This window comes from Gallus gallus, chromosome 7, assembly GCF_016699485.2.
Source record: "Gallus gallus isolate bGalGal1 chromosome 7, bGalGal1.mat.broiler.GRCg7b, whole genome shotgun sequence".
NCBI classification, from domain to species: Eukaryota; Metazoa; Chordata; class Aves; order Galliformes; family Phasianidae; genus Gallus; species Gallus gallus.
In genome coordinates, this window is record NC_052538.1 from 21,586,523 (window position 1) to 21,603,470 (window position 16,948).

At 46.6% G+C, this 16,948-nt stretch overlaps 1 protein-coding gene across 3 annotated transcripts in view; it reads right to left on the bottom strand.

The window, feature by feature from the left end:
- The window catches only part of MYO10L (myosin-X-like), a 67,161-nt gene that overhangs the window by 34,447 nt on the left and 15,766 nt on the right, over window positions 1-16,948 (bottom strand). For all 3 annotated transcript variants that reach the window (XR_005861423.2, XM_015289711.4, XM_046944104.1), the window contains exons 6-19: window positions 16,623-16,747; window positions 15,843-15,856; window positions 15,154-15,238; window positions 14,175-14,278; window positions 13,315-13,444; window positions 12,062-12,180; window positions 9,199-9,345; window positions 8,392-8,492; window positions 6,269-6,335; window positions 5,864-5,956; window positions 3,319-3,387; window positions 2,641-2,723; window positions 1,557-1,665; window positions 694-774 (exon numbers count right to left, since the gene is read on the bottom strand). Coding sequence is in view for 2 of the 3 variants with exons in the window: in XM_015289711.4 (XP_015145197.2) it covers window positions 694-774; window positions 1,557-1,665; window positions 2,641-2,723; window positions 3,319-3,387; window positions 5,864-5,956; window positions 6,269-6,335; window positions 8,392-8,492; window positions 9,199-9,345; window positions 12,062-12,180; window positions 13,315-13,444; window positions 14,175-14,278; window positions 15,154-15,238; window positions 15,843-15,856; window positions 16,623-16,747 (1,327 nt within the window). In the remaining variant the exon portion in view is untranslated. The remainder of the gene's footprint in view (window positions 1-693; window positions 775-1,556; window positions 1,666-2,640; window positions 2,724-3,318; window positions 3,388-5,863; window positions 5,957-6,268; window positions 6,336-8,391; window positions 8,493-9,198; window positions 9,346-12,061; window positions 12,181-13,314; window positions 13,445-14,174; window positions 14,279-15,153; window positions 15,239-15,842; window positions 15,857-16,622; window positions 16,748-16,948) is intronic.

A 16,948-nucleotide genomic window follows, 5' to 3' on the forward strand; every position in this document is an offset into this window, starting at 1 on the left:
ACAGAAGAGTTAGACTGCAGAGTGCAGTCACCGTCAGCTCATGGCAGCAGAGCAATGATATATATATTAACACGTACAAAATGCATAACTCTGGCTCAGCTGTCTTTGCAGCCACGCAGAAGACCCCATCAGCCTTTTACTGCCAAAACCAAAGACAAACTGCAGATTTCTTTCTGGCACGCAGCTCCCAGCAGGCTTTTCTCTGCCGTATCACACACACACACGCTTTCAAAACACACAAAGAAAATGATCGGCTTGGGGCTCCCCACCCAACCTATTTAGCTGCAGAACCTCCTGACACGGTTCACAGCACAACGGGAGCCAGCCTGTCTCTAAGCACAGTGATTTGCTCACAAAGCATCCACCTCCTCTGCCTCGGAGTCAGGGAGCTGCAGGAGATGCTTCCCACCACACAAGCTGTGCATTCCAGAACCAGCGTTCCGCAGGCACCACAAACAGAAGTCACTGCTTCTTCTACCACAGCACTGGGATCTTCCAGGATTTGTAAGCACACGTGGAGGTGGGAAAAGCTGCATCTTATTCAGCATGAAGGTTTTTTAATCCAATCAGTCGGAAGGTATATTTTTCCTCGACCGTAGAACAACTAGAAAGGGGAGCTGCTTTTATTCCATTTAGTCTTTGCTCATGGGTGCCTGCACCGCACGCATGCATTCTGCTGGATGAAGGACTTGCCTTTTCTGTGTTTGGTTTGATGCAGCGGATGAAGAACGGGTTGGAAGTGCTAAGCGTTGCCATCAGGGAATGGAGAGAATCCTAAAAAGCAGCAAGACAAAACCCAGGGGATGGGTCACTACAGGAGAGAAAGGGGTACATTTGATGTGATAAACTTTCCATGCAGCCCCCCATTCCTGATATTTTCCGCTGACTCTGCCTACCAAAACCTGCTTTTCCTTATACCATGTTCATCAAGTAAAGATGAAAACTGTTCTACTGTGTCATCAGTAACGTTATTGAGCCTGCCCTCAATAACCCAGGCTGTCCCTTCCCACCTAAAACATACCCACAGCTTGCCTTAACACTGCCTACATGGCCATCCCCACTCTCTGAGCTTTATAGCCAACTCTAATTATTTTTACGCATCTTTCAAACTTTATTTAAAGGAAATTAAAACCATGAAGTTAACAGGAGCGTGCAGACAGTCTTGGTGGGTAGATTCATACCCATGTGGTCTGCCCAACAAGGTCTTATTGGGATTGACATTATGCCTGTGAAAGATGCAGCCTGCACAGGACACACACGCTTAGCTGAAGCACCAAACCAACACAAGAGATCAAAGAACCTCAAGAGCTTCATACAAAAAATATAATTGATATTCTTTTCCTCTGCCACTCCACTCAGTCTTAACATCTCACATTTTACACTATGCAGAGAAATCCTTGGGGCAGCGGCACTGTCTTTTTTTAGCTCTACCACATTCCTGCACATTTCCAGTGCTGGACACAAAAGGAGGATGAATGACTCTTCTTGGCCGCAGGCCTCGCTTTACCCATCTGCTCCTCCCCAGCAGCCTTCTGCTCTCTTGGAAAACATCCTACCCTGAACTGGGAGCTGACAGTCGGTCTGCGCCTCTGGGTGCCCATCTTCAGCGTCTCTTCATTGCAACGGCTGCAGACTCTTTCAAAAAGGTCATAGATGAAGTCCAGCCTAGGGGTGAAGAAAAGAATTAAAGACGACGCAAGGTGCCCACCATCTGTGAGTGTATGGCTCTCATTCTTGGGTACGGCCCCATCCCAGTGGGAAGCATCTTGCAAGCTATTCCAGCTACACCGTGCTGTTCCCCCTTCAGAACAGCTCTTGTGGCTGTATCCGTGGTGCCCAAGATGTGCTCATGTTGTTGCAAGCACAGCCCTTCTGGAGCTAGGGAGATTCTAGGGCTACTCCCAGTGTAATTCATCTCTGTGGGTTCTTCTACACCATTTTACGTCTCCTTAGATGAGTTCTTACAAAATGGCACAAGCACTGTGATTGTTATGACCGTTTCTAGCAGAACTTCCCTTTCTGGCTTGTTGAAATACCAAGTCCTTCTGCAGTGCTGGACAATAGTGACCACAATTCTGGCTTAAAGCCCTGTATCAAATGTTACCCAGATGCTGTTATCTGAGTAAGGCAATCAAGAGCAGCTCATTCTCTCAGCTCCCCCAGGTTGTGTCAAGGCTGCTCACAGTGCAAACTCTGCAGCAGGGCAGACATAATCCTGAAACAGCTTCATCAGCTTGGAGACCAAAGACGATAATTGTATGGACTGTGGTAAGAGTCACGTGCTGAAGTCACAGCACAAACATTTCTGGGGCCTACCACCTTACTTAACACCTCTCTCTATCTTCTAGGTCCCATCTCTGCCTTGCAGGCCTTGCTCAGCATCTAAGACAGCTCATTTCTCTAAGGTCACGTTGCAGCACTGGGGTATAATACTGGGGACAGTGCCTGGTCTCACAGCAACAGCTCAGGTTGGATGAAGCACACCATGGGAGCCCCCCTCTAACAAGCAGAGTAGAAACCAAATGGCCTCTATGCAAAGAGAAGAAACTCTTTTCCTGGATCTGGTTATTAGGCGTACATGGCTTAGTCCAGTCCAACAGATGCGGGCTCCTCTCGAGCATAAGGGGGATACATACATACCTGCTGTCTTTCAGCATGTTTAAAATGTCATCTCGAAAGGTGTCTCTGTTCTTCTCCAGAAAGCCTCTTACATCATAAAGCACCTGCAACAAAGATAAAGCTGCTGGAACAGGGCAGCACAAGTCATTAAGTGCTTCTGCATTAGCATGCCAATATATAAGACCTCCAGCAGAGCTACACAGCAATGCTGCAGGCACGTGTCAGGAGCTCAGTTCTTAGGATCAAAGAAGGAGTTCCAGAGCTCAGCAGTTACTAGCAAGAAGGTGGCTTTTAGCCATCAATTTAAGCAAACAAACAAGAAAAACCAACCTCAAAGCCAGGAGCTGAGTGAAGCAGCTGCAGAGATACGCCCTGCAGTCAACAAGTGGGGAAATCCTCTGCAAGGTGTGAGCTACTCCATTTGTGTCAGGAAATATCACCAGTGCCATGGAGTGCCCTGTGCTTCCAGCTACCACTGCTCAGCAGTGGAGAGCCGGTGAGAATCTTAGCCCTTCCTTAGTGTGCAGCTGGAGGATATAGCGATTGAAAATGACATGCTATTTCAAGCCCATTGCACCTCCTATGCTCTGGTATGAGGCATACCCACAGCTCAGAGAGAGTCTTCATTTTGGGAATCTAAATATTCCACGACCTCACACCCAGGTGCAAGCATCTCATAGACACACTATGAACACCTACCTCACCAGCATAATGCCTTATGCCAAACTGATGATCTGTCACTCGAGGCTTCACATAGTAAGGATTGCTCTGAAATGAAAGGGAAAAAAGAAGTGTCTTAATGTCACTCTAGGAATAAAAAGCATCAGTCAGGAGCTCAGCCACGACTATGGCAATGCTGAGATGGGTAAGGACCTTAGTTGTTGCAGAGCCTGATCACATGTGCAGCAGTTACCTGCATCCAAGTTGCAAATATGCTATTCCCATAAGATGGAAAAAATCCAGCCCTTCAAGGCATTCCTCATGTGAGTAAGGGCTTGCAGAATCAAGGTTGTGCAGGCATGCCATGGATGAAATGTTAATTCTTGCATGTCTGACACCCATGAAGTCCCAGCTCCACACAAACCACGTGGTGCAGTACATGGGATCAGGATGCAGCGAAGATGGCAGCTTTGCAGAACTCCTATGCTTTTCTTTGTCAAAAGAGGTACATATCAATCTACTGTTTTCCTTTATATTTCAGCTTTCTTCACACCTCTCTTCCTCTTTTTCCGTATTCATTTTCCTTTCTCTTACTAGCTCTTATCTCCCTTTTTTCCCCCCTTCTTTGTTTTACATGATAACCCTTAGATACACAAGAACAGCCACATTACTTGAGATCAACGATCCATCCAGCTGAGCATTCTGCCTCCAGCAGTGGCTATGCGGAGTAAGAAAAAGGCAAGTGCATGCTACGTCTATACTCCTGCTCTCTACAACTGATTATTTCCACAAGGTCTGATTAGTAACCCCAAGAGGATTTCACTGCTAAATGCTTGCCCAGCCCCCAGCTATTAGGTCCGTGTGTTTCATCCATGCCTACAGTTCTCCAAGTTCCTTCTCCCAGCTCCCCTACTGCTATTCAACCCAGAGTCAGAGGTCATATTCACTTAAATCTCAGCCTTTATGTTCTTCCCCCTTAACCCTTTTGCAATCCACGGGAAACACAGAAGATGGCTTTTTCTCCTGCAAGGTCCATCAGGCTATCCAGCAAGCGAGCGGATGCCTTCTAACACTCTTCCAGCCCACCATACACACTTGGCCAGTACAAAGAACACTTAGCCTTCTAAAAATACAAACTCCAGACCACTGCCTACTTCACTTTTCTTTCCTCCCTGTGCTCCAGCTCCTCACAGAGTTCTCCTCTCTCTCCTATGGGCCCCAGGGTTCCACGTTAACTGCTATCTCCTCAAAGCAGATAGAGGTGACACTATGAACAGCTTAATGAGAAGGCCACTCAATGTACAGAAATCACCAAAAAACAGCAACCAAAATGTTGTGGGGCATAAAAGAATGCAAAAAGAATGCTGACAGTCTCATGCTGCTGTACAATAAACAGGCACCTTCTTACCAAGGGAACAGCTTTCTGGTTTGATTATTTATCTCAGAAAAGATTAGGGGAAACACCTAGAGGAGTTCAGAGACAAACAGCAGAAAGAAAGAGGAGCTTTGAAATTTCTCCATCTGGAGATAAACTGAAGAGGTAGGGACAGTTCACAAAGAAAATACAAAATAAGCAATATACTAAAATATTATTGCTATATTAAAATACACAAAATACCAATGAGAAGCTAAATCAGGCATCCTTATATACCTCGACCTTTAGTATAAGGGAAAGCCACTGGGGACTGAATTGAAGGCGTCCATTTAAGCCTAAAGAAAGGAAATATTTCCAACAAAATATTTCATGAGGAAAAAAAGAGAATATCTGCATCTACTCCAACAAAAAACAGTCTGATAAAGGATATAAGTTAGTATGTTTTGAGGCTGGGGTGAACCCTTATTTAGGGGAGCAGGTAACCTACTGGCCCACACAGCTACTGCTGAAGTGGCGAATTATTCTGTAAGTGCCCGCTACAGCGTTTGATTTGCTTTGTTTTCAGTCTATTAGGACTCTGTTCATCTACTATGCTGAACAGAGTGCTGGCTGTACTGGAGACAGGGCACAGGATTGCTACAGTGATCTCACTGTGGATGCTGTGTCCCCAGGATAACTTTGTGACCTGCAGGAAAGAGCCCTCCTACTCCTGCGTCCAGAACACAAGAAAAGAGGAGGAAAGAATGTAACTCATTAAGAACAATAAGAGCTCCCATTAAAAGTCATGAAGCCAAAACCATCCCCAGCCCCAGGAGATAGATTTGACGTGCTCTGGAGCAGGCTGCTGTGAGTCAGTTGGCAGAAAAAAGCCACCCACGCCACGCGGCCGCATTCCGTGCCCACAGCACAGCTCCCATCACAGACCAGCAGAGCCCGACCTCCATCCCATGCCACGAAGTCAGATCTCCACCCGCAGCCTGCAGTATGCACGCTGCCTTTCTGCGTGCAAGAAACCATCTGCAGGTTCCTTCACTTATTGCTGCTGTTCAGCGCAGCCTTATTAAACACTTGCAGACTCGAGCCCAGGGCATTTCAAATTTCCTGCACAAAGCACATATTTTCCATCAACAAAACCTTCACTTTCAGCTTTGAAATGCTGATGGGGCTAACATACTGATCATTTGCCTGTCGGGTTATTTTCTTACTTACCATATGCTGGCTGTGAAGTTTTTCCAGAAGGGTGTTGTCTGTGCCTTTGGGGAATCGACTCTCTTCATTCACCAAAGCCAGTAGACCCAGTTTCTGCAGCCAAACAAGAGACAGGCTTTCACAGACAGCAAAGGCTTGAACTACACAGCACCAAGCCAAGAAACAGAGATTTGAACAATGTGGTGAGCAATAACCCGCAAGTTATACCCAGCAAAGCTCAAGCTGAAAGCATGGATATGCTTTCTTGAGCTGGGAATAGGGCTAAAACTGCTCACGCTTCTGGAAAGTCACGAAGGAAAGAGGATTTAAGCTACTACTTGCTTTTAAAACCGAGACCCCATGGATAGCCCCAAGACAATCAAACACCACTGTGATCCCTGGAATCTGTCCCAGACAGTTGCTCACCTTCTCAATAAGGTCCAGGCACTCCGCATTATCCATCCAGTCAATAGCTTCCCAATTTATCCCTTCCCTGACAGTCAAGAACAAATAGAAAAATAAGTGAAAGGGAAGAACCAATGCCCTGAGCTGCAGGAGGGAAGTAGCTGAGAATGCCTTTTCTAGAGCTGAGGAGGATTTGCAGGAGCTGGGCTGTCCTGTGCCAAGAAAGACGCTTGCAGGGAAGACTACAGGCAACAGGTGAAGCTACTTACTGACTTTCTGATACAGAGTCCCTCCAGGTAAAGGCTAACATTAAGAAGACAGTGAGGGTCTTCCCTACAAGCCCTCAGCCCAGCTGTCATACTTTCAGGTCCAAAGCATTCAGAAACCTGTGGCCAATGGCTGGGAGCAGCAAACTGGAATCAATTCTTAAGAATGGGAAAAAAAACCACTATCTACCCCCCTCTAAATGGAACAGAATCTTATTGCTTTAATGACAAAAATACCAAAAGTTTGCAATAATGGGTGTCAGAAGACTATGTATATATATTTTTTAAACCAAAAGGCCTCTTGGGTTACTTCTGAGAGCATTAAGTCCTTCCAGAGCTGAAGGAAGTAGAGATTTCTGAAATCAGTGCAATCACCATTGAGTCAAGCTGTCTCAGGTATCACAGATCACTTATCTGATTGAATGACAAAACACACAGGGCTACTTACTAAACCCAAAGAAGCAGAGTGGGTACTGTGGACAGTGAGCTTTAATAACATCACCCTATGACAACTTGAAGAGTAGTCAATAATAAAACGCTCTCGTCCTTCCCAAAGTTCAGCTGTGGAATTTAAACTCCTATGTAATCATCAGAAAAAAATCTTTTGTTGCAATGCTACCAGTCCCAACACGAGCTTCCTGCAAGAGTGCAGTTGGCCTGAGAAGTGAGCCCATAAATAGCCTTGCAGTTTTGTAATCTTTAGAGTTTCATGAATTGCCTATTCAGCTTCTCCTTTTACATGACTGCTCTCATTTGCCCTCACTGACCCTACTCAATTGCTTCATTCACAGACATAAAGGCTTCTGTTTCAGAGCAAGAACCAAAGCACCTCTCTAGCAGGCTCCTCTAGAAGCTTCAATAATCTAGAGCATCCCAGGTACTTTACAAAGTACAATCCAGCACGAAGCTCACGGAAGAAAAACAACTGTGCAGAAAGCTCCATGCAGCCTGATTAAAATCTCCTTGCTGAGAGAAAAAAAAAAAAAAAGACATTTTCACAGCATTGGAAACTCAGATCAGAAAGAGCTGTCAGATATCTACCTGTCTACTAATAAGTGGGTGAGTTTGGGAGTTGTTGTCACACCATACATGAACACTGAAAGTTGACATGGGTTTCTGGAAAGACTGTGGAATTTCATGGAAGAGGACAGCACTGTGTGCCAGATGCTTGTTACGTGAGACCACAGCCAACTATGGTATCTCTTACGGAAAAGCTAGAAGGAAAATGGGAGAACACTGGGAAAAGTATCTGATGTGTTTCTCTGTTCTTCCACTCTCCTTCAGACATTCACTTTCAGCTGATGTTGGAAAGAGGACAGGTTTTTTGACTAACTTAGTGCAGCTACTCTTTGATCTTATCTTCAGCAAGCGACAGAAACAACCAACCTGTCTGTAAGCAATGAACTCAAATGGAAAGGCATAGAACAGGAAGGTGTGTGTTCACTATCAAGGTAAAGGTTTCACAGATCTAATAGAAGAGTCCAATATGTAAAGGGCCACAACTTTCAGGAGACCCATACTACATTGCAATTGATTTGGACTGCGTTTCAGGTGCTGGGGAGGGTTTGCTGGCTAGACTGAGAGCCTGGCAAAAAGTCATTCCTTAAGCAAAGTTCTTTCTGGGCTAGACTCAGATCCATGAGAGTCACCATTTGATAACAGGAGAGGGCTCAAAATCCTGCAAGACAGACAGCTTTTGCTTGGAGACAAGTGACTTATGTTGGCAAAAAGCACATGGATGGCACTTCAAGATGCACTCAAGCCAGGGCTACACCAAGGCTCAGCTGCTTTTCCTGCTTGGACAGCATGAAGGAGGAATTAAATCCACTCTTCTACCACCCACAAAAGCAAGAAAGGCCCTGCTCATCTGTTTGTCACCTGTTGTACTCCAGCTGCTCCAAGGAGAAGATATGCTTGTTGAAATATTCCTGGAGCTTCTCATTTGCATAGTTAATGTTAAACTGCTCAAAACGATTCACCTGTGGGAAGAAACAAAGATTTTAAAACTTAATAGTCTTGTCCCAGCACTATCTCCTGCAACAGCTACAGGGAAGGTGCCAGACCAGGAACAAAGCCAGAGAGCACAGGGACAAGGGTGTCAACGGGCACAAGGAAGACAGTACGGGGAGGGCCACCAGGAGAACAGTTTCTGTAGTTCATGCTTTAGGCCTAAATGGTAGTAAAGGATGCTGAAGGCAATCCCATTTCTTAGGATGAAAGAAACATTGTTCTTTAAAGGTTAGGCCACTGGGAATTCTCTTCTTTGAGATGTCTGAGCAGTCACTAGATAGTTGCTCACCATACGTTCCTCATAATTGCAAGCAGGAGCATTGCACACTAGATTCTCAGCAAAAGGGATGTAACCAGATAATATACATGTAAGAACTGGACGTTTACTTAGCACGTAAGTACAAAGCAAGCAGATATAGGCAATACTAAGGTAGTATTAATTATATTTGCTGAGAGTTTGTGTCACAAATCATACCTTGAACATCAGCCTGCACAAACACAGGTACCAAAAATGGGCAGCTAAACAGATTTTGCCACTCCCAGAGGGAGGAGACAGCAGACAAGTCCCAAAATGCCCTATGCTATCTTACACAGGATACAAACCTACAAAACATCCTCCCTGCGTCAACTGACCTCTCCAAAACCAACACACCCTGTGAAAGACAAAATCCTGACCTGGAAGTTCTCGAAGCCAAAGATATCCAGGATGCCCACAGACTTAAAGTTTTCCTTGCCTTTGATCTTCGTATTAATCTTGCTAATGAGCCACGAGAAGCACTGGGAATACAGCGCCATGGAGAGGGAGTCCCGGGAGTCTGCTGCCTGTAAATGCAGAGAGTTAAAAACAAGTCACGGGGAGTACAGAAGGCATGAGGGGCACCAGGAATCTACAGAAATTCAGGTCCCTCCATTCGTCCTTTGATGCCTCGGCCTCTGTACTGATTACACATGGTGCAATATTTCTAGGTACAGTCAACATTCAAGATTGCAAATAGGCCAGACTTGCACAGATGTACTATGTTTGACCTAGGTAGCTGAGCTTGAGAGGTTGAAGTAGCAAAATAAATAAATAAATAAAATCACTGATATATTTTGGAGCAGATACTGGGGTAGGGTAGGTGGCAAAATAACTCACAACTAAGCCCATAGCAGTCATTTGCACCACTTGACCCAGTATTTGCAGTAACAGACAAAATAGCACAAAAGTCACAGAACATCCTGATTCCTCAGTTCAGAACCCTTGGAGAGCAGTCGATGGGTGCCAGCTCCATTTTTCAAACCTGGCAGGGCAAAATCTAATAGAGCATTCTGCCACCAAGTTATCAGGTGCCTCTCCAAAACACCATCATCTCACCAGAAGCCAACCATCAGCCAGGACACGTCCCAGAAGGGGGTGGGTGGAGAGACCTTCCTGGAGCTGATCCTACATCCCGTGCAGTGATCATAACCAAGAGGAAAAAAAAAAATCTTAAACTGTGAATGCTAACAGGGAACGGATAATTGTGTCTGATTGTAAGGGTGAATGCCCAAAACTGAACTTCTGAACTCTCAAACAGAAGGAACCGGGATGGGCTGGTTGTGCTTTTTGATAGCTCTTGGACTAAACAAAAGTGGCATGCCCCAAATCCCTCAATTAACAGAGAGACATGAGACAGAACCACAACGTAAGAGGCTGATCATATGCTGGGCTTCCACACACAGACTATTCAGATCAATCAACTGGGGCTTATATGGTTCTGGGAAGAAGAGGAGGTCAAAAAGAAGCATTATCAGAGGGAAGCGATCTCAGAGAGAAGAAAGGAGCCAGGAAAGACCCAAGGTAAAGATCCTGACTGGATGAACCTGAATCCTCCCGGCCCCTCAGCTTGCTCCTGAGGCCCACCAGCTGGATCCTCCTTTCCTCCCAGTCTCACTGGTACTCTCCTCCTCTCCTCCTCTGGGGTAGCATCTGCTCTCCAGCAACCCAAGGTCTAGGGAACACAGCAACCTCCCTTCTCTGTATTTCAAAGGGCAGGCATGCAAGCCTTCTCCAGGTATCTCTTCTCTCCACGAGGTGGTCTGTCCCACGCACCAAGACAGGGAAGGACCCCAAGCCCTCTAGCTGCAGAATCCAAGTGGAGTCAGAGCTCTTCATCCAGCTGCATAGCAAAACCACATCCCCCACAACATGGCATGAGATTTTCAAAGGCCCCTTTCACCCTCCCAGCCCTGCCCGCCTTCAGGCGGGTTCATCCATTCAACCCAGTGAAATGTCAAAGCTCAGATGGGCAGCGAGCCTGCTACAGAAGAAGAAATCCCTGGCAGCAGCATCACCACATTCCCACAGCAGCAAGTGGGAAGAGGTGAGCGCAGAACATGGGGGCTAAGAGCCCATACAACCCCATAGGCCTGCTGGTCAGTACAACAGGCTCACCCAGCAAAGGCACCTATGCTGTAGCATCCGTATGGCACCTATGCCGTAGCACTTGTACCAGGAAAATAAGAGATTTAGAAAATTACTTGTGCATGAGTACTGAAGGAATCAAATTGCTTACTTTAGAGAAACATGAATACAAAGCGAAAAACTTCACATAAACCAAAGCTTGTAAAGTGAAGAGCTGGGATGCCAAAGGCTGGCCTTGTCTGAGGGCCATTTCCTCAGCTCCAGTCTCCGGTGCAGCTGGAGCAAGTGTACTTAAAGAGGCCATGAAACACCTCTGGCAGGAAATCGGAAGCAAGGTTGGACCGACATCTGTCAGAGGGAGCCCAGAAGCACTGGCATCTCTGCCAGTGCACCGGGCAGATTGATAACCCTTTGCTGTCTGTGCTAGCCCAAGATTTCCATTACAGATGTTTATTTTGCTATAACACAATGCTTATTCCATCCTAGTAGCAGTAGCCCTCATTCCCCAGCACTGTGCCTTTTATTAATGACAAAAGATGACTTTCCAGCTATCTATGCACGGACCTAAAACACCAAGAGTGCCCTCAAGTGACCATTGGCACCACGAGTTACAGCTGGTATAAACAACATTGCAATGAGCCACAGAGAAATGCAAGAGATGAGCAGAACTGGCCCCAGCAGGCAGTACAGGTTTGGAGACAGTAACACAGAAGTTTGGTGAGCTCTTCTGCACATGTGGATACACAAACAAGCTACTGTGGGGTAACAGCCTAACACCCACTGGATGTTTTGTGGTAACTGTGTGTCAGTTTTTAACCTTCTAGTAAATACAAGATAACCTGGGAGTTCCACAAGGCAAAAGCACACACACATGCACTGGCCACAAGGCATCTGATGCACCCTCTGCACAATAGGAGCACAACCAATTCCTGGTGGCTGGAGGTGAGCTAAAACCGGTATTGTGCATTGCCTGTCCCTAAAACCTAAAAAGCAGAAGAGGCAACACTGGGGCCTGATCTACTGCTAAGGGCAAAAGACTGAAGGACACAGCTGAGAGCTGAGTGGGAGTAACAGGGAACTCTAAACCCAAGTGGATGATAGAAGGCCTGGAAACATAGGAGTAGAGAAAGCAGCAGAGTAAGGTAGAATACTCACCTGCTCCACAGTGAGGGGGGAGCTGATCTCTTCCCCACGCAGAATCATGGATCTCTGAGTCAGGACTTCGGAAAGCTGGAAGGCATCTAAGCCCAGGAGGTCGCTGGCAATGTTCAGCACTAACAAGACAGACAGACACTTTTATTTTCCCTCTGTGGATCCCCACCAGGGCGAGGAATCCACGTTCTGCAGCTCAGCATGGAATTCCCAGGGACTCCTCTATGGCAAGCAACTAAACCCCAGAAAGAGAAGCCCCTTTACTTAATTCTCCTTGGCACACCTGAAGCTGTGCTCACATACCTACTATAAGGCAGGGTCAATACTCATTAGGGCTGCAAACAGATACAGGTTGAAGTCAGCCCTTCTGCTCACAACAGATAGAGCAGAACACTGGGTAAAACTCAGCACCAGCAGAATATTCACTGAGTGGGAAGATAAAGGCACAATACCACAGCATGGGATTCCTGAACTTGCATGTTCAGAAGAGAGGAAATCAATTGCAGACTTAAAACATTCATGATATATATTCATTACTTCTACTTGTCTAGAGAACTCACTTTATCAGCCCAGCTCATGCTGGCTATCTGTAACAGTGCAAACTAGCAGGTGCTTCAGAGGAAAATCTGAAATAGATTTATCTATGAAACACTATAATGCCACGGAAAGTACAGCAATAATAGCAGGGTGACAAAGTCTTTGGCTGCAGCAAAGGAGGACAAGCCCAAATGCAACAGCCAGAGATGCAAAAATAGAGGACAAAAATTTGCTTACCTTTAGAAGGCCTCAGGGATGCAGTGAGATCCCCCTCACCTCCACTGCCAACCCTTAAATGAGGTCTGGGAAGGGATGGATCCTGGATCCACCCTTTCCAATCACTCAATGCATTGCATGCACCTGAGCTGCCCTGGGTTGGCCCTGCCTTCCCACCAGGTGCTCAATCACTGCTTCAAGCCCTGACTTAGCATTTCTGCCACAATCTAAAACTCCTCCTTGCTCCTATTTCATCTTGCTCTTTCAAAACAAGAGAGAAACTGTGAGATTGTGAACTTGGTTTGAGAGTATGCAAGCCCAACTAAACCATACCGGTGCTTGAAGCCATGCCTCGTGTGGCAATGGAGGCAAAGCTAAACTGCAGGGAATCCCCTGGCAAAGGCACTGCTGGCCAGGAGAGGGAGAAAGAACTGCAGAGTGAACTCTGCTGGGGGTCTTATGGGGTTTTGCACGACTGACCAAGTTACGAGGGTCCCACTTACCTGCTTTGGTTGTAACCTGGGCTCCACCAGCTGTCATGAACTCAACGTTTCCCAGGTGAAGAGTGCCAGAAAGAAGTTTGAAGATGTCTCGGATCTCTTCACTGCTGAAGTCCACCACCTTCATGGCAGTCTACACAAAACCACACAGCCAGCGTTGGCTGTAGATACAGCCAAAGTACAATGGAGCCACCACACTTACACCCCGAACCCTCTCCTCAGCTGAAGTATAAAAGCCACGTTGTCATTGAAAACCTCTGCTGTATTGGAGACATTTCTTTTCTTTAAATCACATCTAAGCAGAAGCTATTGAAATCCTAAGCTGTCTGGTTCCACCTACTTTACCAGAGCCCTTGGACTGATAACATGCCCCTTGTCAAACAAGATGTGAGTTGCATATTCATCCTGATAAACTCATGACCTCTGGTAAAGTTACAGATGTTGACAGAAATCAGCGTGGCATTTTAGAATATGCCATTTGCAGGGGTGAACTAGAACATCTCCGGAGAATGCCTAAGTGTTCCCTGTCAAATGGTCAGTGTGAGGTTTTCAGCATCAGGACATTCAGAGAGCCCTCAGGAATCAGTATGGGGCAGAGGGGTGACGATGATATTCCCCAGAGTCTCCACCATTGTAAATTATTATTCAGCCTTGACTGCTTCCCAGACTCTCCCATTCCTGTGCACTAAAAACACTCTCTGAGCCTCATTTTTACCACGAGCAGCTAAAAGAGTTCAGAGGTTGCTGAACGCCATATTTTAGTGTAGGACAAATCAATTTTGCCTGTGATGTCCAGATCCTGCAGCATGCTCAGCCCATGAGACTGTGCCCAGGGAGCTCAGGAGGATTCGAACAGAACTCACCATGACCTTAGTGAACATTTCTCCATCATTCAGGTTCTCATCGCTCACACAGCCGGACTGGCTCAAGTACCGGTAAGTCTCCGGCTCAGCGAGGGAGAGGCTCTCTGCAACAGCGAAGGAAGCAGGGGAAGAGAGAGACAAAAGTTTATTTAGCAAACAGCCTTTTCCTTCTACAGTCTTGGTCCCCGAAAACAATGGGTATGGTCACCACAATGGGTATGTTCATCTAAATAGATTCCATATGCCTCAAAGGGTGCACCTAGGCAGTGACCGCGCTGGGCGAGGGGGTGTGCAGGAACAAAGCCTGCAGTGGCATGCAAAATGCTGTAGAACGGTCAGACCCCAGGCTGCCTGCAGAGCCACAGAAGCAGCTTTCAATACTGAAATGACTTGGGAAAAAGAGAAAAAAAGATGAAATCCAATCTCGTTAAGCGTACGGAAAGATAGCCTTAACCATACACACAGTGAGCAATGGCCTCTAAATTAAGCATTTCCACTTGAGACGGTTCAGAGAGCCACAGTAAGACTTCTGAACACGTCTCAGTGCTGAGCAGCAATCAGAAACTGATTACTGAAAATACACAGAAGGAACGCAGTGCAAAACATAAAAAACTGAAGTAGGTCTCTGCACGTATATTTGGCACAACCACGTCTTGAATCCTATCTGCAGATTTGACCCCCCTTTTCAAAAAGAATAGAGGAGAACTGAAAGATCTACGGAGAAAGGAGAAAAGGATGACCAAGAGGTAGGAATGCACTACAGAAAGGGGAAGGGAAGCAGCCTGGGATGCCAGCTTAGGAAGGGAGACAGAGAAGAACAATTTGCTTAAGAACAGGATATATTTTCTGTGCTTTCTCAAAGTGCCTGCTGCTAACCACGGTCCCCACTGTTTTCTGTTTCACTTGGCACCTTTGCTGCCAAGGCTTTACAGGCTGGACTAGAGAGGGGACTAAGCGATACCCCAGAGAATGGAGTTACCTTTCAGCTCCCCGCTCACACCAGCCAGCAGAGCATAGAAGATGTGGTAATTCCTCTCTCCAGGGTTCTGGTGTACCACTCTGTTCTGAAACAAAGAACGCAGGCGTAGCCAGCAGGAAGAGGCTACACTTGTGGTTGCAAAGGCGGAGGGAGGATGGGATACAGGTAAATCTCTAGGGCCGATGCACAAGAGAGGCTGCCTCCAGCTTAGCGATGATGTTGCCTGAACAAGCTGTACATCAAGATCTTCTCTTGTGCAGCTGTGCTGCTAAGCATGTAACTCACTGAGTGTGTGCCCATGGGGAAACAGAACCTTGCAGGTTCCAGTCCCGCTCCTCAGTGAGCCTCCTGAGTCCGAAGTAAACTGAATCAGAGCACAGCTGATGGCATTTGGAGTTGTACCACCATAAGCCTCTCTATGGAACCGAATTACTTGCTCTCTCCTTTTCCCCTCAGGAAACCCACTTTCTTAGAGCCTCCCTGGACTTCCTGGTGTTTATTAAAGGCAGGAGTTTATCACAAGCTCTAATGGATACAGAACCTCCTGTTCCTCCACCACCCTCTTCCTCACTTGGGGCAGTTGTGGTAGTAACATCTGAAGAGCTGGTGTCTGCATGCTGCTCGCAGGGGTGGAAGTGGCAGCAGCACTGGCACTGCTTCACCACGGCTACGGTAGAGGTGACACCTACCTTTTCCAGTAAATCTGAACCACGTGTCAAGGAGAAAGCATTCAAATGGTATATGGCTATTCCTCATTATTGCCTTTCCACAGAGGTATAGTGTGCCAAAGAGACATATAAAAGGGCAGGGCCCGATAGAATACAGGGCCTGCATGACAGTGGGGTAACCTAGCAAGGATGAGCCATATCATGGCTACCTAGAGAGATTAGAGGGGCCACTCCACTCCGAGAGACATAAGTCTTGCATCAGATCTCCGGGTTTCTGCAAGAGACAGCTATCTTTCATCTACCGACAGCACAAAGAGCAGAGACTAAACAATCCCAGCCTGCTATTTACAGCAGTAGTAAATTCATCTGGTTGCTGCTCCAGTGGAAATTGGTGTGGTTTGCAGTGATCGGCAGCTTTGAAAACCAACATCAATAAATGCAGCTTTAGCTACCTCATGTAGACAAAAGATGTGTCACGGCCTTTGGGATAGGGCTACGTGAGCAAACAAGGAAGAAAAGGGTCACAGCACAACATAACTTGACTACATCCACCCTTTCCTGTCCTTGATTAAGGTTTCAAGGTCCACTGGAGATGGGCACCTCAAAAGGAGGAGCTGTAACTGGTGCTCTGAATTCCTATCGTCCTCCACATCCAAATATTGCACAGGAGGTACTGACTTGCTTTGGTTTCACCCTTCTAAATAATCAATACATGGTGATGAGCCATTTCCAGACCCACCCTGAACTCCTCTTCCTCTCCACTCGCTCCAACCATTCCTGGTCCACCGAAGAAAAGGATACAGTCAGTGACTCGTCCGCCCTGGATGTGCCCATGCTGAGAGAAGTGCAGCTGGATGAACTTGCCAAAGCGGCTAGAGTTGTTGTTATAAACCGTCTTGGCGTTTCCAAAGGCCTCCAGAATTGGGCTGCAAGGAACAAGGCAATGAAGATGGGAGCGGTGATGTGATACCATTATAACAAAGCCTGTGCCCAGCCCTCTGCCATTCGTATAGCATGCACCATACGAATTCATTTGTTAAAGCACCAGACTGGACAAGCAGGAAGAGCTCAAGGGCAAGGAAGGACGGCAAGAGCAATTTGTCATCACGCGCTACGCAATTTTAAAC